The sequence below is a fragment of the Ranitomeya variabilis genome, chromosome 7 (genome assembly GCF_051348905.1).
Source record: "Ranitomeya variabilis isolate aRanVar5 chromosome 7, aRanVar5.hap1, whole genome shotgun sequence".
Lineage (NCBI taxonomy): Eukaryota > Metazoa > Chordata > Amphibia > Anura > Dendrobatidae > Ranitomeya > Ranitomeya variabilis.
In genome coordinates this window covers 191,081,298-191,107,845 of record NC_135238.1, presented here as the reverse complement: position 1 = coordinate 191,107,845, position 26,548 = coordinate 191,081,298, and the positions used below count along the sequence as shown (strand labels likewise).

General features: G+C 43.1%; 1 protein-coding gene across 2 annotated transcripts in view; it reads right to left on the bottom strand.

The window, feature by feature from the left end:
* NCKAP1 (NCK associated protein 1) overlaps positions 1 to 26,548 on the bottom strand; it is a 104,070-nt gene that overhangs the window by 74,403 nt on the left and 3,119 nt on the right. Inside the window, exons 2-3 of one of the 2 annotated variants that reach the window (XM_077272577.1) lie at positions 9,325 to 9,342; positions 5,143 to 5,253 (exon numbers count right to left, since the gene is read on the bottom strand). In XM_077272577.1, the coding sequence (XP_077128692.1) occupies positions 5,143 to 5,253; positions 9,325 to 9,342 (129 nt within the window). The remainder of the gene's footprint in view (positions 1 to 5,142; positions 5,254 to 9,324; positions 9,343 to 26,548) is intronic. The other variant, XM_077272578.1, reaches the window with a different exon arrangement.

Here is a 26,548-nt window from a genome sequence, read left to right as displayed (position 1 = left end):
GGCTTATATATTTAATTAAAGACTGTTAGGTAATGTGTTCAATGCAGAGAATGGAAGAAACAAAGAAAAGGAACTGTCTTAAAAAGGACAAAGCTGAGTCACTAGAGAGATAGAGCAAAGCATCCTGAGAGGTAGAAGCAAAGGACACGTAAAATTCTGAACTTACCAAACAGAATATCCAGGCAAAGCCACGTTACGCATGCAAAATAAATGCAGATACAAACATAAAATACAGTAAAAGGATCTAGAACTAGATAATCACAATACGACAAAAGCAACAAAAATCAAGAAAAAAAAAAAGCAAAACACTTGTTAGACACGAGAGAATAATGAGAAAAGCATAGAGAGATATTAGAGAGTTAAGATTCATCTACACAGGGAATGTGAACACACAATGAGGCCATGGACAGTAAAGCAAAGCAGGAAGATTCTTCATGAAAGTAATGGATGGAGGGGATCGGGATTGTATGCAATGTTAGCACTGGTGGGAAATAGACCTAGCGGAACAGTTCTAAACTTACATCATCTGTAGGAAAGAATTCCTCTCTTTGGAAGGAATCTGTCATGTGTATTTTGCCACCTAATCATGATGTGGGGGCAGATCCCCTTATTCCAGCCATGTGTCACTTACTGGGCAGTGTGCATAGAGTAATTGTTTTATCAGCAGGAGATAATCAACTAGAGGACTAGTAAACCTGTTACCCGTCTAGCGCTGGCTGAATGCTACTCTGCCAAAGTCGGTGTTTTGGCTGCAGCAGTGATGTCACAGCTCACATCAACGCTGCAGCCAATCAATAAAGTTTTGTGGCTTGGATGTGGTAGATAGCACAAACTACTGTGATCAATGATTAGCTGCAGCCATGATGTACACGGTCAACATTAGGTCACAGCTGAAAAGAAAAATCTACCAAAGACGACCCAGGACTGTTGTCCAGCTACAATCCTACACCAGATTTACCAATTGTTTTATTTTCATGTTCTTTACATTTGACACAAAGTCACAATATTTTGGGATTGGGGTTCTTATATTCCAAAAGACCCAGACATCTAATATATCTGCTGTTTCTTAAGTGAGCTGTGTAATTTGGCAAAATCCCCCAGAGCTCGAACTGAACTAAAACACTGAAGTATTGTCAGGCAAGGCTGGAGCCGCTCCTCATCGGCCAACCGCTAGGACAGGCGGCAATGAATGGGGCAATAGTCATCTCCTCATTCAGACGCCAGCCTCAGATACAAGTTTGGCCATCTGTAAATCTAGTTTCAAGGCACATAGGCATAAGAAAAAGAAGGAAGCATTATAAATGTGTGAATTCAAAGGAATCAGTCCCATAGAATATATTTGCACGCATGGACGGCCATCAATCCAGGGCACTTCAGGAGATGGGGGGGGCCCCCGATGATGCTCAGCAAGTTATTATCTATGATACAGATTGGTGATCATTTGCCGAGGTGAAATCATCCTTTAGGCTAGTAAACTGAGTAACGAGAATCAATTTATGTTCATTGAATGCTTGACTTAAATAGTTCTCTGTGTTAAAAGTTTGACCAACTTAAACACAAGCTTAAAAAAAATTAAGCAACTTTGGAAAAACCCTAGATTAAACATATCCTACCAATCAGAAAAGGCACCAGGGATGTCACAGATAGTGGGACGCTCAGTGTTCTCGTCCAGCAGAAATGGCCCCTGGAAATCAATTTGCTGAATTCCATACAACATGGTAACAGACTACAAATAGGAGACATTTAGCGCCAACATTAGATAATCCCCATTTTTGGGCCCCTGTCATCTAAATTTTTATGAACCCCCAAAGAGAATGGTGAGAAATAGATATAGATTATGGTAGAAGAAACGCATCGGAAAATCTGAGCAATTCAAATAATACGTCCCAATATATGAACTGGCGAAAAAATGCCTTAAAGAGGACGTAAAAAATAATAAAACTTGAGCTACTTCAATGGTTGATACAGTTTTTTTTCAGTTAGCCAAGAAAAAGGTATCTTTTCTTACAACTTTGGGTTCTTCTAGTGCTCTGTTTTCCCACATTAGAAATGTATGAATAAACTGACAACTGGGTGTTACCAGTCTTGGGTGTGCCCCTGCACAGTCTGACATTGTCCAATCAGGGCTGGCAGTAATAAACTGTAAAGGTACCGTCACACTAAGCGACGCTGCAGCGATATCGACAACGATGCCGATCGCTGCAGCGTCGCTGTTTGATCGCTGGGGAGCTGTCACACAGACAGCTCTCCAGCGACCAACGATGCCGAAGTCCCCGGGTAACCAGGGTAAACATAGGGTTACTAAGCGCAGGGCCGCGCTTAGTAACCCGATGTTTACCCTGGTTACCAGTGTAAATGTAAAAAAAACCAAACACTACATACTTACATTGCCGTGTCTGTCGCGTCCCTCGCCTTCAGCTTCCCTGCACTATGTAAGCGCCGGCCCTAAGCACAGCGGTGACGTCACCGCTGTGCTTTGCTTTACGGCCGGCACTGACACATTCAGTGCAGGAAGCTCTGAGCAGCAGCGCGGACGCCGGGGGACGTGACAGACATCAGAGGGTGAGTATGTAGTGTTTTTTTTTTTACTTTTACATTGGTAACCAGGGTAAATATCGGGTTACTAAGCGCGGCCCTGCGCTTAGTAACCCGATATTTACCCTGGTTACCAGTGTAAAACATCGCTGACATCGTTGCTTTTGCTGTCAAACACGACGATACACGCCGATCTGACGACCAAATAAAGTTCTGGACTTTCAGCAACGACCAGCGATATCACAGCGGGATCCTGATCGCTGCTGCGTGTCAAACACAACAATATCGCTATCCAGGACGCTGCAACGTCACGGATCGTTGTCGTTCTCGTTGCAAAGTCGTTTAGTGTGAAGGTACCTTAAGGGCACAAGGGGAGGATGGGAACACCCAGTTGTCAAATTAGGTATACATTATAGGAGGAAGGGTCCAAAAAAAAGCTCAGAATTTTCATTTCTTTGGGACTAAAACAGACCGGTGGAGAGCGTTGACTGATGTTCCTGGGATTCTAAGAGTATTTAGAATATCTCTGCCAGCACAGCGTCCACCTTTGATCCATAAAATACACTTCCTTCTATCCAGCTCCAGACGTAGTGCTCATCATAGGACGAGGCCTGCACATAACATGGGCGCACACAATGCATATTTCACATGTCTGCTGCTCAACAAGCCTTCTGATAAGCAAGGCAAACACCACACCCGAGTGTGCACTGCGGCAGCGAGCAGCCGGCCGCTTCCTGGATAGCAGTCTCACATTAATGTACCTGGGCAGGTATGGCCCCAAATAACAGGTCTAACCAGCTGTGCGTCTCCCGTAATCCTCAGCCTGTGACTCATCCCCGTGTGTTGGGCCATTAATCTGCACTGAATGGCTACCATGCCGCACTGGCTTGCATCTTCCCAATTTCTCTGTCCAAATAAGAACCTATGAAGGAGTGTGAGCAGTCTCCGGTGGGACACAATTCATCAAACTTTCATTAATCTGTGAAGAGTCATCCATGCTGGCAGATCTACCTTCCTTTCTTAGGTAAGACTTGTACAATCTTGTCGGGCTATCCAAGGAATGATGTGTGAAGGACTCGGCATTTACATAGGAAAGTTCATCTAATACAACGGGATCATTTCAGCAACACAGATTTCAGGCACTAATTAAAAATACGGCTTCTAAAAACACTTGTTATAAAGAGGAACTGTGAGCGGGTCAAAAGTGGCCACTTATTTTACCCCTGCTGCTCCCACACTGTTTAAATTTACTTTAAATCCATCGTATGGATAGACCTTTTACGATCTTTACCAAGAGGGCGTGTCTCACAGGGTAATTATGCATAACAGGATAGACACGCCCCAGAGATTCCTGTAGCACCGCCCCCGCTTAAAGACCATAAAAGTCGGCACTACATAACACGTGCTCACATCTCCGGAAACGGATGGCGAATTCTAAAAAGACAAGGTGGACTAGTCAACAGCAGGAACAGCTAAAACTGGTCAGCTTTGACCTTGTAATAGGTCCTCTTTAAAGGAGGCCAATTTATATTTTTCTGTTCTTCACTGGGCTTCTTTTCAGTTTTAGTTATTTCATACAGTTTATACAAAAAAAACCCTAAACAGGTGGAAAAGAGAGAGAAAAGAGACTAAATACGACAAATGTATAAAAGCATATAGTCATATACCGGACTCAGAGGTCAAAAGGACAAGGTTTTGGCCCGTCGTGTTTTATGACTATATCTGGCATATATGTGCCAAGAACTTTTCTTGGGGTAAAGGCTAAATTCAGGTTTTTAAAGTGATGTAATCTCAGCCTTAGCCACAAAAAAAGACCAGATCTCACAATACAAATTTCACACATTATTAAATAGATTTCTTAGACCTGATGAGACAGTTGAACTTACTTTGACATGCAAGGCAGAATGACTAGAAGGGGTGCAGCTAGAATTGGTCTTAGAAAAAGCTAAATTTTAATATCAGATGAACAAACATTAAAAAAGGAGTTTTCTGCCATTTTAATATTTATTTCAATCATAAGATCTAGGAAATCTATGTATTATGGAATCTGAAATCTGCTGACCGTTCCTCTTGAAGACCCCTATAACCAGAAGGCACCCATTCTGCAGGTCTAGGTTGCGATGTATGCATTCTACAGCTTTCACTATGCTAAAGAGGGAAAACTCACCTCAAATTAACACCCCAGTGCAGGGAGTTTATAAACTACCAGTTCTTAAAGGTTTTTTTTTCCGAAAACTAACAAGTCCTGAGGATAGGGAATAACTTGCTGATCGCTGGAGGTCTGACCATTGGGACCACCAATGATACAGATAATTGGGCTGAAGAACTCCAAGAATGGATCCACAGAGTGGAGATGCACATGCTAGACCTCCGCTTCATTCATCGTCTATGGCACGGTGAGAAATAGCCAAGCGTTGTACTCGTCTTTCTCCAGCAGTCACATAGACAATGGATCGTGTGGAAGCAGAGTGTGTTCTTCATTTTTCCCAAAACTGAAAACTAGAGATAATCACCAAGTTCTCGGGACCCCCACCAATAATATTTCCAGACAGAATTACTTGGTAAATAGAACGCATTGCAAAACGTGTTAGAGTCAAATTTACTTACATTGTTATTGCGGGTTTCAACTGCAGGAAACTTCCGAACAATAAACTTGACGGCAGATTCTAAGTTTTTGTCGATCAGGTAAGAAGGCTTTGCTTTGGGATCGCCACATGCCTAGCGAAAAATTAAAAACAAATTAGAAACATTTTCATTTTTTTGTCCTTTCATTAAAATACATTTGTTTCAGAGTGAAATGAGAAAAAAAAAAAAAAAAGTTGTCAGAGCTGGAAACAAGAATGAACAAAAGTAAAAAAAAAGATCTCCTAAAGAAAAGAATAAGGTACAAATGTATGGGGGTGTTTAAAGCAGCGTGGAAAGCTCAAAACCTAAAGAGAAAATTAAAATATAGATCTACAAAATAAGAAAAGTAAATAAAAAAAATATTGAAGTAGAGAGATCAACAGCTATAACAAAACTGGTCGATGGGTGATAAAAGGAGAAAAGAAAGATTTGCTTTGCTAGAAATTAACTAAACTTCTCTGGCAATGATTGTGTTAATAGAAGACTGTAATAAAAACTACGGCAAAAGTTTTTATCAACAGTATGCAATAATCTAAAGGGAAAAAAACAAAAAACAAACATGGACGATTGCATGATGCACAAGACATGAAGATGCCGAGATGTTTGTCACCGATCACTTAGGTTATAATAAGAGATGAAAATATCCATTTCTGCTGCCTTATAGAAGAACTCCAGCCACTTGGCCAAGCTACTCATCCGGAGTCACCAGCCTCACCTCTCATCTTTTTGACATGTAAGTTAAGAAAAAAGTTCCTCAAAGCATTATGAATACAGAAATATTAAATATTAAGTTCTCCAAGGCTTCAATAAAAAGAGAACGCTGGGAAAAAAATCCTTATTGTTCAAAAGATGGCTTGGATCTCCAAAGAGTTGTGAAACACCATCAATGGTGGAAAAATCCTTGAGACCAGGAGGACCTCAAGAAGAACTTCCTTAGATATCAAGGACTAAAATCCACGTGGGTCAATACTGGTTACTGACGAATAACTTTTTGGGGAGATTCTTAATGATAGGGAGGAAATCTGGCTCCTAAATTGGGGTCTCAAAATCTATATTATCCTACCCAATGATGGATGGGTTACATCATGGAGGAAGTTTAGAGTTTGAGAGAAGAGCGTTGTTTTGGGGCAATACTTTGTATAAATATACTGGATAATAATCTGTATGAAGATCCGTCTTAAGACGCATAGCCATATTGATAAGGACATCCTCTCAGGTTAGAAGTTTGTGTTTCTTTTTAGCCAAAAAGTTTAGAGCTATGGATTATTTTACATGAGACAGGATTTGGAGGCTTTCCTTTCTTCTAGTTTTTGGATTTCCATGTTGTTGGTAAATTATCATTAAATTTTAAGTTGGGAGTGATTTTTTTTTTCCCCTCATGAGACTTATTGTATCTTATCCCCCGGGGGGGGGGGGTTATTTATTGCATTCTCCTGTAGCAACTAAATTTATACAACTGAATGAAATCAATCGAATCATTTAATGTTAATCGAAATGTTCTTTTGAGAAAATTGCATAACAATTAGTGATGAGCGAAGGTGCTGGATGAGGCGTTATCTGAGCATGCTCGGGTGCTAACAGAGGGTCTTCGGCGTGCTCGGGTAATATGTTTGAGTCCCCACGCCTCCATGTCTCCCGGCTGTCTGACAGCCGCCTCACAGGCAGGGACCGATTACCAGTTTGTTAGGCAATCCCTGCCTGTGTTGTAGCTGTCAAACAGCGGTGGAGACATGGAGGCGCGGGGAGTCAACAATTTTCGAGCACCCGGATAACTCCTTATCTGAGCACGTTCGCTCATCACTAACAACAACTGTTCCATGCAGCTCTTCTGCCACTTTATGCCCCATGCATAATGGCAAAGACAAGCAGTAACAGATCTGCACACTTGCCAATTGTTTTTTGTTGTTGTTGTTACATGCAGACTTGCAGCAAACATATAAGCAACGTACAAGATGACCTCCTAGCACTTCTAGCTGGATTTTTTATAAAGAATCTGTCAGGACTCAGGAGGCTTTTGCCATGTAATCTGAGAGCAGCATGATGTGGGGGCAGAGAGCCCGATTACGGGGGTGTCACTTACTAAACTGTGTGCTGTTTCAATAAAATCAGCGTTATCACTACAGGACTAGCTGCCTCGTGCCTCCTAGTCAACTGCTCTGTGTAACCAGGCCCATACATTATAGACATGTAAGGTGCTGAGAGGGAGGCTTTTTAATCAATGTGTTAGAATCAAGGGACCAAATGTAGGCTTGCCTGGTCTACGCAGACTCCATTAGAAGTATATTCCACCATTATACTCTCATATGTTCAGAGAACCAGACCCACTGTTCTATTTATTGAAAAATTATCCCTCTTCCTGACTAGCAGAATGTGGTCCTTTTGTGGGCAAAACGGGTATATGTAGAAATCCGTCCATGTAGCGGAGGCTTTAAACTGAACAGAGCTGTCACCCCACACATTCATATAAAAGACTCTGCCCCTATATCAATTCTTGTACTCTACATTTTAGTCATTTTGCTTTATATAAATAGTTTTATGAGATATGTAAATGAGGATGCTTTGGTGCATCATTTCACCCCCTCAATTACCATCCTCTGCATCTTCCATCATGGTGATTGACTGCGGTCACTTTGGAGATTTGCCAGATGTAAATCCCCAGTCTTGAACACACTGACTCCGAAGGGGGCAAGAGCTCACACACAGTGTCGGTGTGTGCAGGTGCGTTCTCATCCCCATAGTGTGGAGCAGCCAATATCTACACACATGATCACTAAGCAGCGGGCGGCTGATGCCGACAGGAAAGGGAGATGAGAAAGTGCACACACACACACACACACACACACACACACACACACACACACACACACACTGACACTGTGTGCAAAGTGCTCGCCCTGCAAGTCAGCAAGTTCTCATCACCCTCTCCTGTCACCAACGGCCACCTACTGCTTTGTGAGCCTGTGTGCAGCAATCGGCCGCTATACACAGAAGAGATTAGAGTGCATCTGAACTCACTGACAGTGTGTGTTCTCGATCCCTGCAGTGTCAGTGTGCGCCCGGCTGGGTATTTAGATCAGGCAGTGATGAAATGTGAGTGCCATTCATCACCATAAGAACAACAGAAAATGATAATTGAGAGAGCGGAATGGTGTACTAAGCCATGGGTTACGATAAAGGTGAACCAAAGGCCCTTCATTTCCCTTCAGCTTTTTTTTTTTACACAGTACAAAATTACTAAAATCTACAACACAAGTATGATTTTTATAGAGCTAAGTCCCTGATATGAATGTCTAAATTTGAATTTTGGGGCGACAGGCTCCCTTTAAAGCTGTAGGCTACTGGCATGCTTTGTGATAATGAATTCACACTGCTATATCTACACCAGTGGACTGATCCTTTTATGGCTCACATTTCCGATAAGGCAGCAGAAATAGTCATCTCATTATAAACTAGGGTTAGGTTTTATTAATGATGTTTTTTAGAGGTAAAGCAGTACATCCTAAAAGGTACCGTAATATTGTCATTTGAGAAATGGATCATCTTCCTCGTTTTTTTCCTTATTCCCTTACCTGAATTTTTCAAGTTTAGCTACAGGCCACCAAAACCACGGTCCTAGTACCACTGGAACTCACCATGAGTGGCCTGACACAGGTGCATGACATGAGTCAACGGTCTAAATCGCCACTTAAGACTAGGGTCTCTTTATCTGGAGGTCTTAGCAGCATGGGGAACAGTATTCCAAAAAGGCACTTCCGTAATTGGGGGAACGGTAAGCAAGGAAGTGTGGGAGGTAGCAGAGGAAGGGACTGTGCAGATTAGCGCATATTACGGTATTCATATGCACCAAAACGGTAGAATTGGGTTTAGGCATGCTGGGAAAGTTCATCACGTATATCTGAAAAGTGAGGAACAAGGGTTGCAAAATATCTGGTCTACAGGCATCACTAATAAAAAATAACGGCTATAAAGAGGCGCTACAGTATATGCCACCAATCTCTGCATGCTCCGTGGCACTGGGCAGCCGTCCTAGGAAGAAATGCTAATACCGTAACTATTTTTCTCATTGATCTTTTGGGCCATGCTGTAAAAATTACAGAAAGAAAAGTCAAGGTGTAAGAAATGGTTTCTAAAAGGGGCGAAGGGAAGGTGAAAAGCAATGCAAACCTTCCAAACTTGTCCTTGCTGGGAAAGCATTTAAATAAAGAGAGAGAGAATTACATAGAGACATTGTATAGCAAGCGAAACATGCAATATCGGAACAACGAGGAGCACACAGAAAACATCACATGAAGGCACTCTAACCCTGACAATGCAACCATCCACATAGCTAGTACAGAGGAGGACAAAAGAAGAGGGCAGCAGGGTCTTGGCACAACCAGAGATGGATCCCCAAGTTTACAACTTGACCGATTTCCACAGGGAATCCATCACATCTGCCTCCCAAGGAGGGGTGTACTCAACCCAAATCACGAGCTGCGGGAAAAATAATCAGAGTGCATAGCCCCACATAGTAGCTGTGGCCAAGACACGGACACAATCCACACTGACGTGCTGTATGGCACAGTTTTCAAGCTGTTATAGATGATGAACGGCCATTAAAGGTCTACTCCTAATTTGTTACATGTTTTGGGGGGGTAAATAAAAGTTTAATAGGACTATCATAAATCCATATTCATTTTTACACCCACGTAAAAGATTTTCTTTCACAGCACCCATTTATAAAATATTGAAGTAGGGAAACAACTTTTTTGTTTTGTTTAAAAAGAGGTGTATTTACTTCTGTGGTTATCTCAGCTGAAATTGAAATCTACCTGGGTGTAGGCTGGACACCAGACAACTGAGGGAATCCGGGAGCACACCAAAAAAAATCCCGTATAGTCCAAAAACAGAGAAAAAGGTGGCACTCACCATCCGGTAAACATTCCTTTACAGTATTTAGTCCATGACACGGGTACAGTGGGAGAGGAGCGGATACCTTCTGTGGACGACGGCCGTTTCGCGCTATAGAGCATAGGACCCGTGGAAGCGCAGCTAGCACGAAACGGCCGTCATCCACAGAAGGTATCCGCTCCTCTCCCGCTGTACCCGTGTCATGGACACTAAATAAAGGAATGTATACCGGATGGTGAATGCCACCTTTTTCTCGGTTTTTGGACTAAACTTTTTTATCCATTGACAGAGTGGATCACACAGATGGAGCAAGCACTGAAGTATATCACATGTTTCCATTTCATTTGTTTTAGGCGGGCTGCAAACGAGAGTATGAAAGATCATCTGAGTTTCACCCAGAAAACTCTTGACGATTTTCATGTGTGTACCATCTGTGCGTCCATTTCTTACGTTACGTGTGTGATCTGTGCGTCCATTTCTTACGTGTGTGATCGGTGTGAACATATCTTAAGTCCGTGTGATATCCGTTCCCATGGATGTACATAAAAAGTGCACATGATCAAGATGCCACTCGGATATTCGGCATGGGAAAATAAAAAAAAATAAAAAAAACACACACACCCATAGACTTGAATGGGCGATTCCCATCAGATACTCAGAAGAAACTAATAACATGGGTCAGTGTGTTGTCCGTGTGATATCTGATCAGTCAGACAGCACACCTCCGATTTATACGTTTGTCTGTATGAGCCTTTATACAACTCCTCATAGCCTTTAATGGCAGAGTCTGAGCCACAAAACAGATGAATACAGTATAGATGAGCGGATCGGTACGCATGACTTGTCCGGCATCCAGGTCGCTGGTACCTGGTAGACAGACAGCAGTCCTGCACATCTCTTACTTCCAATGTTCCTGGGGTGAAATCTGATTTGTTAGGACGGACTAACGCAATGTAAATTGTGCAATGTGACGCATAGATGACGTTGCACCAGTCCCGGCTAACCCACAGCCATGATGGGGAGGTGAAAATGTCCACGGACTCACGCCTATCTGTCAGGGACTATGTCACTAGACGCTGATCTGGAGTCCCACAAGCTGAACCGCTCACCTCTAGAGAACAGGACACGCTCTGAATCTCATGACACGGATGTGTATATGGATCAATAAAGCTCTACAGTCATTGTGCCAGAGAAAAGAAAAAAAAGGGACAGCACTAGGATGTTTACTATGGATGTGTGAATACAGCATAAATCAAAACTACCAACCAAAATATTGAAAAACGCACCAAACAGCGTGGCGACCATATTTATGGCCACAGATGAACTGCTATGCAAGACGTTACCCCCATGAGGATGACTGTTTTCATGAAAAAGCAGTGTATTAGCAGCACTGAATGACAATGGGGCTAATCTGCATGCAGATCCACGGCACAGCCGCAGCATGGCTCAGAGGGTCAGCCTTGGATTTCGGCAGTGGATCCCAGCAGTAAACATTCAGGAATTTGATATAGGCAGTGATTAACAAGTCGATGAAAAACGCTTGGGAAAAAAAATCCTGCTCCAATGGAACCTCTACTCCTCACAGTACATAACATCCATTTTTTTCATTCCCCCATCCGAATGTATTCAGTGTACTTGTGAATAGTGTGCACATTAGTCACCAGGCACGCAGGCGCGTTCCACAAAGGCCATCAGTGACGATCTGCTGAGGACCGATGCCAGCAGAATATTCCGGGGAATTGTATTAGCCCATTCCTAGGTTTGGAGGCCTCAATGTACATGTGATGTCGACAGAAAAGAACAAAAAGAAGAGACAGTGCAGAAAGTCAGGTTATAAATCACCAGTTACAAAATACACAGAATATATCAGGATGATTACTGCATTCAGGCCAAGCCAAAGACAAGCATATCTGGGTTAGAGTGCCTTTATGGTGGATATACTACAGCAGAAATAGGAACAAAACCGTTTTCTAATACAATTCCCTCTCACAACACAAAAATAATACAATCATGTTAGTCAAAAACTACACAATAAACATAACAAGCAGACATAATGAGTCCTACAAGTGTCATCTCCTGCACCTTGGGTGTCATTATTTCCTGGAAATACGAGGGGTATTAGAAATAACATAATACATGTACGGTATCTACGGCAGGTTCATCAAATAGTTAATAAAGGTATTATAGCCTTACAAGAAGATGTATCCTCCCCACCCACTGCCCAAGTGGATTCTCACCTGTATACCAAAATACAAACAAAGCCTAAAAATAAATCCTAAAGTCTCAGGCCTGACCACAATCATCTCCAACAACCACCCCCAACTCAACGTCATACACACAAGGGTCTGGGAAGCTCAGCTGTAAAGCCGGCCGTACACGTATGGACTATGTCCACCAAGCCTGCAGATAACGACGGGTTTGGCCAATGGTCCAATGTGTGCGAGAGCCAACCAGTGATGGTCAGGAGTGAGGTCAATTGGGCATGTCTCATTGCTGATCGCATTGTTCTCTGTGAGATAAGACATCGGCCAACTTGACAATCTCACAGAGTACAGGAGTGCTCGGACGAACGAGCACTCCTATGTATGGGAGAGACAGCCAAGATGGCCTTCAGCTGAATAGCCATCTAATGTGTATGGCCACCATAAGGCTGATATCCTCACACTGCCATCTAATGTGTATGGCCACCATAAGGCTGATATCCTCACACTGCAGAACTGCTTTATGAGTCTTCCCCCGTAACACAGACGGAAATCTGTGGCAGATTTTGTAAATCAATGGGGTTGTCCACTTTTGAGAACCCAACTTAATAAACCACTAAGGCCATGTTCACACGGCAGTATTTCATTTCCCTTGAGGTTCTGCAGTAGGAAAAACTGAAGACTTTTTGGCAGTTTTCCCACCGATTACAGCTGATCATTGGAGCTGGCAGGATGAAGACAGCTTGTGATTAACTTATTCTCAATGTACCCTTCTAAAGAATTGGGATTGTTCAAAGAACCCTTCGCTAGCTTGGTATGCACAGTCTGCCCAAAGCTATCGGGAACGCTGATTTTGGCAGAGAATCAGAATCCAGTGGTCATTTTACGACGTAAGTCCAAAAAATAAATCAGCCATGTGACTGACTGCTATGATGGCGGGATAGCTTTATGTCTGACAGGCTGCTAATAAATTTAGGCCCAATATTTCTGGGACTGTGGAGATATTGACCATAGCAAAAAAGAAAGAATAGCTATATGTAGATAAATGACCTATGGAGGATTCTTTGGTGCAGCGGCTGGTTAATGTATATCGAGGAGACATCAATGTTATCGGCAGGGACAAGTGACCTTTCCCCAACTAGACAGGTTAGGAAACATGTTACTGTACTGACCCACAGAGCAGCTGTGCCGATGACAACATTTCCTGCTCTGCGCTCACATCCAATAATCCATGCATCAGATATTTCACGTAACACCCATCAATGCCGAGGAACTGCTTCTCCTGTAGAAATACAGACACTCCCTTCCCCTGAGTCTGACATCGGCCCACACAACACCCGGTAAAACTGGAATCATGTTCCTCCGAGGTGATAAACATATAACTAAATTACGCTCCGCTCTGCTGAGGGGGCATGATTGCCAATGTCTCGCTGATTGACAGCCGGACACTTTTCCCATTTCATTTGAACAAAATTACCTCATTTAAAAAATAGGTGGCAGCAAAACATCTAAAAAAACAAACAAACTGGTGACAGGGTTTACAAAAGGCAGGAAAAGTAAGTGATATATTAATGAAAAAAACAGCTGGAGGGTCAAATTTCAACTAAGTCACAGAACTGTGTATAATAAGCATATTAGAGAGGCAGAGTCTCTCAAGAGCAAACAAGGTCAGAGGTTCACCAATTTGAACTGCCGTCTAAAAATTGTGGAACAATTTCAGAAAAATGTTCAAGGTAAAATTGCAAAGGTTTTGAATCTCCCGCCATCTATTGTACAATATCAGAAAAATCAAGAGTCAATTATGGATGCTCACGGTGTACGGGCCCGCAGGTGGCACCGCATGGGCTCAGGAATACTTCCAGAAATCATTGCCTAAGCACAGTTTGCCGACCCTCCAGCTTGTTATCAGCGCACAGTTCCTGCATCTCTGACGGTATGGGGCTGCATTACTGCCTATGGCCGGAGCAGCTTACACATCTTGAAAGACGCGATCAGTGCGGAGCATTATATAGAGGTTTCGGGACAACATATGCTCCCATCCAGACAGCGCCTGTTTCAAGGAAGGTACTGCACCTATTACAGCAGCACGGCCTCACAAAAAAAGGGTTTAGGGGATGAATCGGCCGCCTGCAGTCAAGGACCATTCGTTAAAATTAAACATTTGTCACATTATGAAATGAAAAACCCATCAAAGACCCCGGACAGTGGAGCAGCGAGAATCCTACAGACAAGAATAGGACAACGTTCCTCTTTCAATGCTCCAGCAATTGGGTCTCATCACTCCCCAGTTCGAAAAAGTAGAGATCATGATAGACAATGGAAGACACGGTCCTGTCCCAACTTTTTTGAGATGTGTTGCTGCCATCAGTTTCTAAATTAGCTCATTTTTTCGGAGTTCCATGTTCTGCCGTGAACAAAATATGGCAATAAAGGATTTCTAAATTATTGCCTCCTTGTTTTCTTTACATTTTACCCAATGCCCCAACTTTTTTGGAATTGGGGTTGTATAGATAAATATTATAATGAGAAAGTGATTTCCAAATTATTTCCTTGTAAAAAAAAAAGTTTTACTGTTCCTGAAAAAAAATCACTACAAAGTGCCGGCCACTAAGGCTACGTTCACATTTGCGGTCAGCGCCGCAGCGTCGGGCGCCGCAGCGTCGCCGCATGCGTCATGCGCCCCTATATTTAACATGGGGGCACATGGACATGCGTTGTGCTGCGTTTTGCGCCGCATGGCCGCAAGCGTTGGACGCAAGAAACGCTTCAAGTTGCATTTTTTTTGCGTCCAACTTTCGGCCAAAAAGGACGCATGCGGCGCAAAACGCAGCGTTTTAGCTTGCGTTTTGCCGCGTTTTTGTTTGCGTTGTGCGCTGCGGCGCCGACGCAAATGTGAACGTAGCCTAAGTGCTTACTTTTGTCTGACTAGCTGCCTGCTGTCAAGTATTATCTGTAGAGATGCATTACAGTAAGTGGAGCAGGTCTCTGCTCCTGCCTTTGAGAAGCAGACTTTTAGATCGGAGACAGGCGCAATGAAAGCTCAGAAGTGAGGGCAATGAGAGTTCCAGCTCCTATTGTACTAGCAGAATGCTGCTGAAAACCTACCTACTACAAAAGAGTGAAAGGCAAGATACATAGCCTGAGAATCGGAATAAATCAGACTGGTATGTGCACTAAAAGCAATTTTAATTTGCTGTTGGGGATAAAGTTAGCAAGACCATTTGAGAAATTTTAGGTGAAAGGAGAGGTACGATTTAAGCATTGCAGATCTTCTCTACAGCAAATCTCAGATGCCATAACAGTCTTACATGGAAATATACCTTTAAAATAAATCTTCAATGGAAAAGCAAATTTCAGTTCCTCTTCTTCTCACATCAACACCAAATTTATAAGGTGGCTGAAATCCAGACAACATGTGAAATCATCTTTTTTTGTACATTTTATCTATTGCAGGGTGTAACAGGCCGGCTTGCGGTGCCGTCACTGCGGTGGGGGCAGCTCATCTGATCTCGCAGTATGGGCGTCATTAATAGTCTGTAAGACAGACCCTGTGCATTACATCTGTGTGACTGGCGCCCTATACAAGCCTCATCCGTGTGCCTTTACAATGCAGCCGCCCCCTCCATGAATGGTCGGTGTGTGAGTGGTTGTTTAAATCAGTATTTTGCATCAATGCTACCCCCCGTCTTTATCACCGGGGGGCTGCTGCATCCTGCAGGACATTAGTATTGTGGCTGACTTTTTTGTTTTTGGAACATCTGAATTCTGTGCTCAATGTCATCATTTCATTTTTAAGGGTTTCTGCAAATTCACGACTTGCTGGAAAAATGATCTATATACACGACATAGCTATTCAGCAGCCATGATGAATGTCAGCCGCACTGTTTCCCTCCTACACAGCCCTGGATTGCTCAGAGGCGGCTCAGCAGAGTTTTAATTGATATGTCAAGAAACACAATCCACTAAAAATCTGACTATTCAGACCCCTCTGGGGTAAAGAACAAAAAGGGACATAGATTTTGGGAAACGACTTTTAAAGGAGCCATGTTGTCTTATACAATACATTGTTTCCTATTTCCTCCATGTTCTCAGAACTCTGCTTGCTGACGATGAATGTAATCAGGTTTTCAGAGGCTTGTCATTCGGCAAATCACCAGTATTCAGGTTCATTTACCCTGCACGATCTGCAATAGATTGTTCTGTGTTCACAGGACGCCACTGCTCTCGGCAGCGCACATTATGTTTACACGGGCTGCTGTGCTGCCGACAATGATGGCAAATCACCTGCAGCAGCACTGGAAGAGTCGGCCAACTTCAAAGTAGATTTTTCTCTGAAACCCCAGAGCGTTTCGGCAGCACGAATTGCCCGACAGGTTCCCTTCCAATCCATGGCATGTCAATTCTATAATGTGTCTTCTACTAGAATGGTAAAGTGAAAGCTACAGTCAAACAGTGGCCACTGATTGGAAACACTGGATATTGCATTGACTTTAGTGAAGTTACAGCAAAAACTATGTAGTTTGTACAAAGTGCAAATTATTTTTGTAGTAAAGGACCCCAGGTGAAAGCAGCTTCTATAAGGAATCAATTATCAAGCTCACAGATTTCATTAAAGGGGTTGTCCGGGGTAAACTGATTTTATTCCAAATAGTTCCAGCTCTTGAAAAATAACTCGCCAACTCCTGCTCTGGCCTTTGTCGACAGGTTGCAGCAGTGACTGCATAACTACAGGGCACAAGACCACTGCAGCCAATCATGAGGGCAGCAGTCATGATGAACCTGTCAAAAAGGAACAGCGCAGCAGAGGAGAGGCAGCACTGGATTAGCGGCAGGCGAGAATAGCAGAGTTAGGTCAGACGGTGCGCCGAACTGTTGGGGTACATCATCATGTGTAAACAGAAGATGATAAAGCAAACTGAAAAGTGGAAGAAAAAAAGGAGGTAACAATTGTTCACCCCAATGCAGCTTGCACACTCACAGTGATTGCGGCATGTAAAGTGAATGCTGATTGTCAATTTTCAGCCTTAATATTAATGTCTATCCAAGTAGTGGGAAAGAGTTTGAAAGAATGTAACCACTCTTTTCTAAATGATTTTTTTTAAATATTTATTTTTGTAGCTGAAACTTGTGTTATGTCACTGTACATATCAATTTTTCATTGCTTTAACCAGAGTGCAAAGTGGAATCTGACCACAAAACCACAATGGTTCAGATTAGTAGTTTTGCATTGCCTTCAGTACAGGAAGTTGCTAGCATCTGATTGCTGGTAGACCAAGAAAACAGACAGCTGATAAGGCAGTCGTCTACATGGTGACTAATAATCACACGTAAATAAAGGCTCGTGGCAACAAGTCATGAGGCCTCTGACCCTGACACCAGAACAGTTTTAGTAAACCCAGCGTTACATGGCGTAATGTGCTCCAGTCAGAGAAAGCAACCCATGTGGCTGCCATCGAGAACCGCGTTATTCGTGTGTGACTGTGCAGGTCTCAGAATAACGCACAGACATTGAGAAACAGTGGTGTACTGCCATTAGGATACATCATCTACAATATAGTGCACGGTTAGGCGGTAAATCAAAGCGAATACCTGGAAAACCGCACAATTTGAAAGGGGCCACAAAGTCCATCTTGTAATTGGAACCGGCACTTGGAGAAGTAACTAAAAGCTATGAAGAGAGTCCATGGCAGATCTTGATGTCAAGAGTAAAAACTACAGAAAAAGAAAACCGAAGCCATTGTACATGGCAGTCAGAGCTGTGCGCAGTGTGTGTTAGTAATCCCAAAGTCGGCGCCACGAGCGGATGAGAGCGTGACGACAACAAGTATGCGATTTGCATCAAGCTGTCACTTGCCAACTAGACGTGTGAGGCCTTGCTTAATACAAGTCTAGTCAGACTGTGGCCAGGAGAATGCCCATCGCATACTTGTGGTTGTATGATCGCCCGCTCCTGGCAACTCCTGAGTGCGCACTGTGAGGATTCACAAGTCTGAGGTTACAGTGATTGCAGACTGGAGCCTCAACTCTGGACAACCCCTTTAATGGTTCTGGTAATGTCCATGTCCAGATTTAACTAAAAAAACACCTTCCTGTTTTTCTCTCAGTCCATAAAATACAAATTTACCGTAAGACAACCGTCTTAATAGATCAAATGAAGATCAAAAAACTCATCAGTCTGGACAAATTATAAGATCAATGTAGTAAATTAAATTGCAGATATATAATTTATGAGGGATAAAAAGGAGAACAATAGACAGCAATGAGTGAAATACATATACCCTGTACATGTATTTCTATACTTCACCTCGTCGTGTGCTTTTTATACGTTTTTACTCAATATGAGTCTGGCAGCCATTTCTCTCTGATTTCAGCCTCTGATCACATCATGGTGGGGACGATGTTCTGGGCATAGACCGAGGAGGAAAACAATAAGCCCTAATTTATGCCTTGTGTGCCATACTGTGCTACTAAAAGAAGAAGAAATGGAGCTTCCTGGAGTCATTCCTCGGACCAGGTTTCCTAGAAGCACAGTAATTACAGCTCACCTTGTGGAGCATGATCAAACAATTGCCTTCAAAGAAGAAAACTCCCCACACCACTGCACCTGTGCGGTCTATTCCCAGGATCCAGAACACCCGCAAAGTAAAGCAAAATGTTATACGTAGCTTCCAAGAAAGCACCAGAGCGAGCCTGAATCTTCTTCAGTAAGTGCTGTAAGGGCGCAGCGGTGCACAGGATTTCTACAGTGCAAGAACCACAAATCCCATCATAGAACCTACAAAAAAAAAAATCTGAGAATATGAATAACTATCATATAGTTTACAGGTTCCCTGATAGGATCCGTGATGGTAGCAATACAGAAATCCTGCGCACTGCTGCGTACTTAGGCTATGTGCCCACATTGCATTTTTTCCCAGGCGGAAACTCTTAAAAACCACTTACAAAACGCATCCCCTTCACTTCAATTGCATTCTGCAATTGCTGTGCCCATGCTCCGTTTTTTTCCGCCGCGGAAACACATCGCGGTAAAAAACGCAGCACGTTCATTATTTTTGCGAAATGGCGGCAATTCCACATCCATAGACATGTATATGAAAAACGCATGGAAAACGCGAGAAAAACACGTCAATAACGCGTATAAATCACATCAAAAACCGCATGCGCTTTTCCTGCCAAGGGTGTGCGGATTTGAAGCAGAAAATTCTGCTTCAATTCTGCAACGTGGGCACATAGCCTTAGGGTATGTGTCCACGTTCAGGATTGCATCAGGATTTGGTCAGGATTTTACGTCAGTATTTGTAAGCCAAAACCAGGGTGATAAATACAGAATTGGTGTATGTGTTTCTATTATACTTTTCCTCTAATTGTTCCACTCCTGGTTTTGGCTTACAAATACTGATGGAAAATCCTGACCAAATCCTGATGCAATCCTGAACGTGGACACATACCCTTACAGGCCTTCTAAAGATTCAGGATCCATATTGTGGTGCACATCATCCATTGGCACCATCGTAATAAAAGCCCTATACTGCATGGCATACATTGTATTTTGTGCAGTAGAGTGGTATTTTCCTTCTACAAGAGGTATACAAACATACATATGGCCAGCTGATGTCTCAGGACCATGCATTTAGCATCCACTGGGTCTAACGAGCAGTTGACTAATAAGGCCGGGGACACACTTAACGTATTAAAAAACGGTCCGTTTTTCACGGACGAGAATCGCACAAATGTTTCAAAAACAGTGATCCGTGTGCAGTGCGAGGATGCGATTTCCTCGCATCAAATGATCCGTGTGACCTCCGTGTGACATCCGTATGGCATCCGTATGCCGATATTTTCTCGCAAGCTTGCAAAACCGACATCTAATGGATTTATGTGCTCAAATGTTCGGGAAAACATATATACAGTATACATATATATATACTAATGTTAGTAGTGTGTATGTGCAAAATTTCAGCGCTGTAGCTGCTAAAATAAAGGGTTAAATGGCGGAAAAAATTGGCGTGGGCTCCCGCGCAATTTTCTCCGCCAGAATGGTAAAGCCAGTGACTGAGGGCAGATATTAATAGCCAGGAGAGGGTCCATGGTTATTGGCCCCCCCGTGGCTAAAAACATCTGCCCCCAGCCACCCCAGAAAAGGCACATCTGGAAGATGCGCCTATTCTGGCACTTGGCCACTCTCTTCCCACTCCCTGTAGCGGTGGGATATGGGGTAATGAAGGGTTAATGCCACCTTGCTATTGGAAGGTGACATTAAGCCAGATTAATAATGGAGAGGCGTCAATTATGACACCTATCCATTATTAATCCAATGGTCTGAAAGGGTTAAACACACACACATGATTTAAAAGTATTTTAATGAAATAAACACAGCGGTTGTTTCAGTATTTTATTCCTCTCTCAATCCATCAGCAACACCCTCGCTTGGAAAAATAATAAACGCACAAGATACATACCCTCAGCTGAACCGTCACATCCCACGAGGTAATCCATGATCTGAAGGGGTTAATTATTTTACAGGCAGGAGCCCTGCAAATGCAGCTGTGCTCCGTGCCTGTAATCCCCGGCGAATGAATGAAATGTAGGTCATTGACCTACATTTCCTTCAGTCGCGGTGATGCGCCCCCTGGTGGATGTCCTCATATGACCTGGAGCGTGGGAAAAAGTTCCCAGGCTGCAGTTCATGAGAATATCCAGCAGGGGCGCATCACCGCGACTCAATGTAAGTATAGATCACTCTGCTTTCCTTTCAGCACCCGGGGATTACAGGCACGAGCGAGTGGGTTATCGCAGCTCGTGCCTGTAATATTAGTTAACCCCTTCAGATGGATTACCTCGTTGGACGTGATAGGACATCAGAAGGTATGTATCTTGTGCGTTTATTATTTTTCCAAGCGAGGGTGTTCCGGATGGATTGAGAGAGCAATAAATTATTAAAACAACCGCTGTGTTTATTTCATTAACATACTTTTAAATCATGTGCGTGTGTGTGTTTTTTAACCCTTTCAAACAATTGGATTAATAATGGATAGGTGACAATTGACGCCTCTCCATTATTAATCTGGCTTAATGTCACCTTCCAATAGCAAGGTGGCATTAACCCTTCATTACCCCATATCCCACCGCTACAGGGAGTGGGAAGAGAGTGGCCAAGTGCCAGAATAGGCGCATCTTCCAGATGTGCCTTTTCTGGGGTGGCTGGGGGCAGATGTTTTTAGCCACGGGGGGGCCAATAACCATGGACCCTCTCCTGGCTATTAATATCTGCCGTCAGTCACTGGCTTTACTACTCTGGCGGAGAAAATTGCGCGGGAGCCCACGCCAATTTTTTCCGCCATTTAACCCTTTATTTTAGCAGCTACAGCGCTGAAATTTTGCACATACACACTACTAACATTAGTAGTGTGGAATATGCAAAAAAAAGGGGGATATGAGATGGTTTACTGTATGTAAACCATGTCTCATATCCTGTCGGGTTTGTGAAGGAGAGATGCAAAGCCGGCAATTGAATTACCGGCTTTTCTATAGAACACCGCTGCGTATTTCTCGCAATGCACACGCATGGTCCGTGTGTAATCCGATTTTTTCTCGCACCCATAGACTTGCATTGGCGAGTCTCGGCCGAGATACGCTGACAATCGCAGCCTGATGCGAGTTCCCTCGGATCCGAAATACGGTGGAGAAAATATCGGATGATGGGAGCTGCACCATAGATTAACATTGGGCCGAGTGCTAGGCGATTTTTTATCGCATAGCACTCGTCCGTATTACGGTCTAGTGTGACCCCGGCCTAAGGTGGACATCGGGATCATTTGGAAACCAATCTTAACTGGATAACCTGTCCCATCCTGAAATGCTATTTACCTGCAGACATAGGTGTAATCTGCAGGAAACTGGTGCTTAAATCCTGTGTAGAAGATACGCAGACTTGATCTTTTACCATTTCTGGAAAGCTTAGCAAAAAATGACAGTCAATCTAAGTTTTACGTACACATTGTAAAACCATGGTAAATCATTATTATAAATGATGTACGTCTACACTCCATAATGTAGATTAAAACACTAAACTACATTCACTGGGAACTGTAAAATAATAATAACTACAGCCACAACAAGCTTTAGATGTTTCTCGAACTTCAAAAAAAAAATCATGGACACAAATTGATTTTTTACGCGCAGGGTAAAAAAAAATGCCTAATTTTTATGGAATGTCCAGGAATTACGATTGACAATCCTTCTATGTATCCAGCTTACTGGATGGAGGAGCAGGTTAAGGGAGAAAACAATGTTTTATTCTACCTGCAGTCGCTTCCCATACATCCGCTGAAGAGAAATCAATGTGTCGGGGAGTGAATACAGCTCACTGTATAACGAGTGGTGATGGTAACCGCTCCTGTGACTGGAAGAGAGCGGACAGGGAGTATAAAACTTAATTTTATCCCTGTAGCCGCAGGGCTACACAGGATGTAAATGCCATTTACGTGTAGATTACCCCTAGATCTCAGGTCAATAGCATTTATGGATGTGACAGGTTCCACTTAAGCTGTAGATATGCATATAACAGCAGCAATTTTCATTCTGGACAGCCTTATAATGCAAAAAAATAAATAAATACATTTGACCAATAATGACAAAAACAACACCTCCAAGAGAAAGTGGCAGCTCATAATATTACAGTCGGGCCCTGCTACAATCACCACAGCTCTAAACACAGGACAGTTCTGTTTGGATTGTAAGTTCTTAAGGACAGGAATCTTTTTGTTGGTTCCATATATTATTATAAAGTAGAAAACAAACTAGAACACATTGGGGTAAAATACTAATGAAGCAGCACAGGTAAACAATATGGCATTTTACGTCAGCATGTCATGCATTTACTTAAAGCTCCGAGCAATACAGTATGGCTACTGAGCAAAATTTGGAAAAAGTGGCATCTATGGTGGTTTAATGTGACCGTCCACTCCCATAGTCCTCACACATAATGGCCTCCCCCTCTGCAACTGGTGCCCCATTCTCCTCATGTCCAAAATGGCCACTGTGCAAAGTCAGACCCAGGCCCTGACGTGGACATTATTACTGTCATCGGCACTGGTCCGTCCCGCACTAATGGAAATGCACAGAGGCGAAGTTCAGACTTTCCACGCCTCTACAGCAGCCATTAAGGACATGAAGAGAATTACTATGAGGGATGGTCCGTTAATTTTGTGCAATTATGACAGAAAACATCCCGGCTGATGACCGCCTCGCTGACTACCTGGTCTCTGCATGTGTCTAGGCCTCGTTACCACAGCAGAGCATGGCGTCCACTTACTAATCTTTACTAGTAAGAGACAGCTAGCTTTCTACTGATTGCTAGGGACAAAACGGCCTTATAAGTCCATCTGTGGCCACGCACAGTGGGCAGCCATGATGTGCCAGTCGGTACACACAGATGTAGAGCTTCCACCCACCAGGAATGACCGGCATCAGCCAAGATGAGGTCTCTGCATCACGGCCGCACAGGTTTCTTTGTGAATGTTTCCTTGGAGCCTCGGTTCTGGGAGCCATTCATTCTCCTTTTAGCTTACGAGTATGGAAAACATATGACATGGAACAGAACAATTTATTCTCTCCTATCGAGCTCCCACATAGAATCTCCATACAGAGTTACCAAAGTGAGCAGAAACTAATATGGCTGCCACACGATGGCTTCATACACCTCAGAGCATGACAAATGGTAAAATCACCTGTGCAGAAGCCTGAAGGCTCCATTCACACCTATATCACTGATTCAAGTTTTACAAGACCCATGACAGATGTATTTGACTTCTATTAAGTCCATAATTCTTTTTTTTTTCCTTTTTTAAATTGAACCTGTCATCATGATTTACCGTAACCTGTTTAAGTAAAAGTATGGCCATAATGGCCTTGTTATAACGAATTAATGGATAGCTGTAGTGAAAATATCCATAGTCTGGTTCTTGCTTCATTCACCTTAGAAGTTTTGGTGTGATAGCCTCTTTGGGCATCGGGGTGCGGCTCTGCCGTGGCGCATCTGCATTTGTAGGAGCCTCCTTAAATTTCACGCTAGCACTGCCCTTACCACCGGCAGTGCTTTTGTACATTCATGTTCCAGCTCTCTTCAGCAAAATGGTGCCAGAGGCGGAGCATGGTCAAATTAACGTTACGGTCTCCAACAAAATGGCGCGAGCCAAGATCCCAACTTGCCTGCGCAACCACCGGCGCCAATTTGCTGGAAACCACAGGAGGTTAATCTGAGCATGCGTCGCCTCCGGTAACATTTTGCTGGAAAACACTGGGACACAAATGTGCGCAAGGCGAACGTCAATGTGAAATTTGTAAAAGGAGGCTCACACAAACACAGAGGGCCTGAAGACCTTACCCATAGTCTCGCCCCGATGCACGAAGAGGCTATTGCACCAAAACTTCTAAAAGGTGAATTAAACAAGAACCAGGGTATGGATTTTTTCACTACAGGCATCCATTAAATCAGTATAACAGCACCATTTTGGCCATACCTTTACTTTAACGGCTTCAATCGTTCACATGTTCTCTTTAAACCAATTTTCCCAAAGAAAAAAAAAAAAGGAATTACGGTACTTCCACCATGTGACTTTTCACATGCACCAGCAAAGTTTCCGGTTCAGTCACATCCGATTTACTGTTCCGTGCAGAAAACCTAAAAATTACAGCGGGCTTGATGATCCCCTGAAAGACGTTAACTGAACAGAGGACCCCAAAGACTTATGATGGGGTCTGTCTAGGCTCTTTGTGGTGTCAGTAATTTTAACAGGGAAATAAGAACTGCATGTTTATTGTAGGTACACTTCAACTGGGAGACAGAATCTAAATATAAAGAACAGAAAATCACATTGTGTGATTTTTACATAATTAATTTGCATTTTATTGCATGAAATAAGTATTTGAAACAGTAGAAAAACAGAACAACATTTGGTACAGAAACCTTTGTTTGCAATTACAGAGGTCAGACATTTCCTGAAGCTCTTGACCAAGTTTGCGCACACACTGCACCTGGGATTTTGGCCCACTTCCTCCATACAGATCTTCTCCAGATCTTTCAGGTTTCGGAGCTGTCCCTGGGCAACACTGAGTTTCAGTACCCTCCAAAGATTTTCTATTGGGTTCAGGTCTGGAGATTGGCTAGGCCACTGCAGGAACTTGAAATGCTTCTTACGGAGCCACTCCTTAGTGGCCCTGGCTATGTTTTTGGGGTCACTGTCATGCTGGAAGTGATGATTCCTCCACCATGCTTCATGGTTGGGATGGTGTTCTTGAGGTTGTACTCATCTTGCTCCAAACACAGCTAATGAAGTGGTTATCAAAAAGCTCTATTTGTGATCAGATGAGACCAATGACCTTCTCCCATGCCTCCTCTGGATTATCGAAATGGTCATTGGTGAACTTCAAATGGGTCTGGACACATTCTGGCATGAGCAGGGGGACTTTGCGTGCCCTGCAGGATGTTAGTAACAGACTACGCCGTCATGGATTAACAGTAACGCTTGAGACTGTGGTTCCAGCTCTCTTCAGGTCATTGAACAGGTTTTCTCGGGTAGTTCTGGGCTGAATCTTGACCCTTCTCAGAGTCATCCTTATCCCACAATACGAGATCTTGCATGGACCGAGGAAGATTGACAGTCATCTTGTGTTTCTTCCATTTTCTAATAATTGTGCCAACAGTTGTTGCCTTCTCACCAAGCTGCTTGCCTATTGTCCTGTAGCCCAGTCCAGCCTTGTGCAGGTCTACAATTTTGTCCATGGTGTCCTCGTAGCTCATTGGTCTAGGCCATGGTGGAGGGGTGGAGGGGTTGGAGCGTGATTGATTTAGATTGTGGACAGGTGTCTTTTATACGGGTAATGATTTCAAACAGGTGAAATTAGTACAGGTAATGAGTGCAGAGTAGGAGACTTCTTAAAAAAACTAAGAGGTCTGTGAGAGCCAGAATTTTTGCCGGTTGGTAGGTGATCAAATACTTATTTCATGCAATAAAAGTCAGTTTAATTATTTAAAAATCATAAAATGTGATTTTCGGGTTTTTATTTTTAGATTCTGTCTCTCACAGTTGAAGTGTACCTACGATAAAAATTACAGCTCTCCATTCTTTGTAGGTCGGAAAACCTGCAAAATCGGCAGTGTATATAATACTTATTTTCCTCACTGTATGTCCCTCATTCATAAGAGTTCACAGATCTACCCAGTGTCCAAAACATGGAAGCCCCTCTACCACACTGGACCCCAAGGATGAGAGTGAATAAAAGTATGTTTGGACATG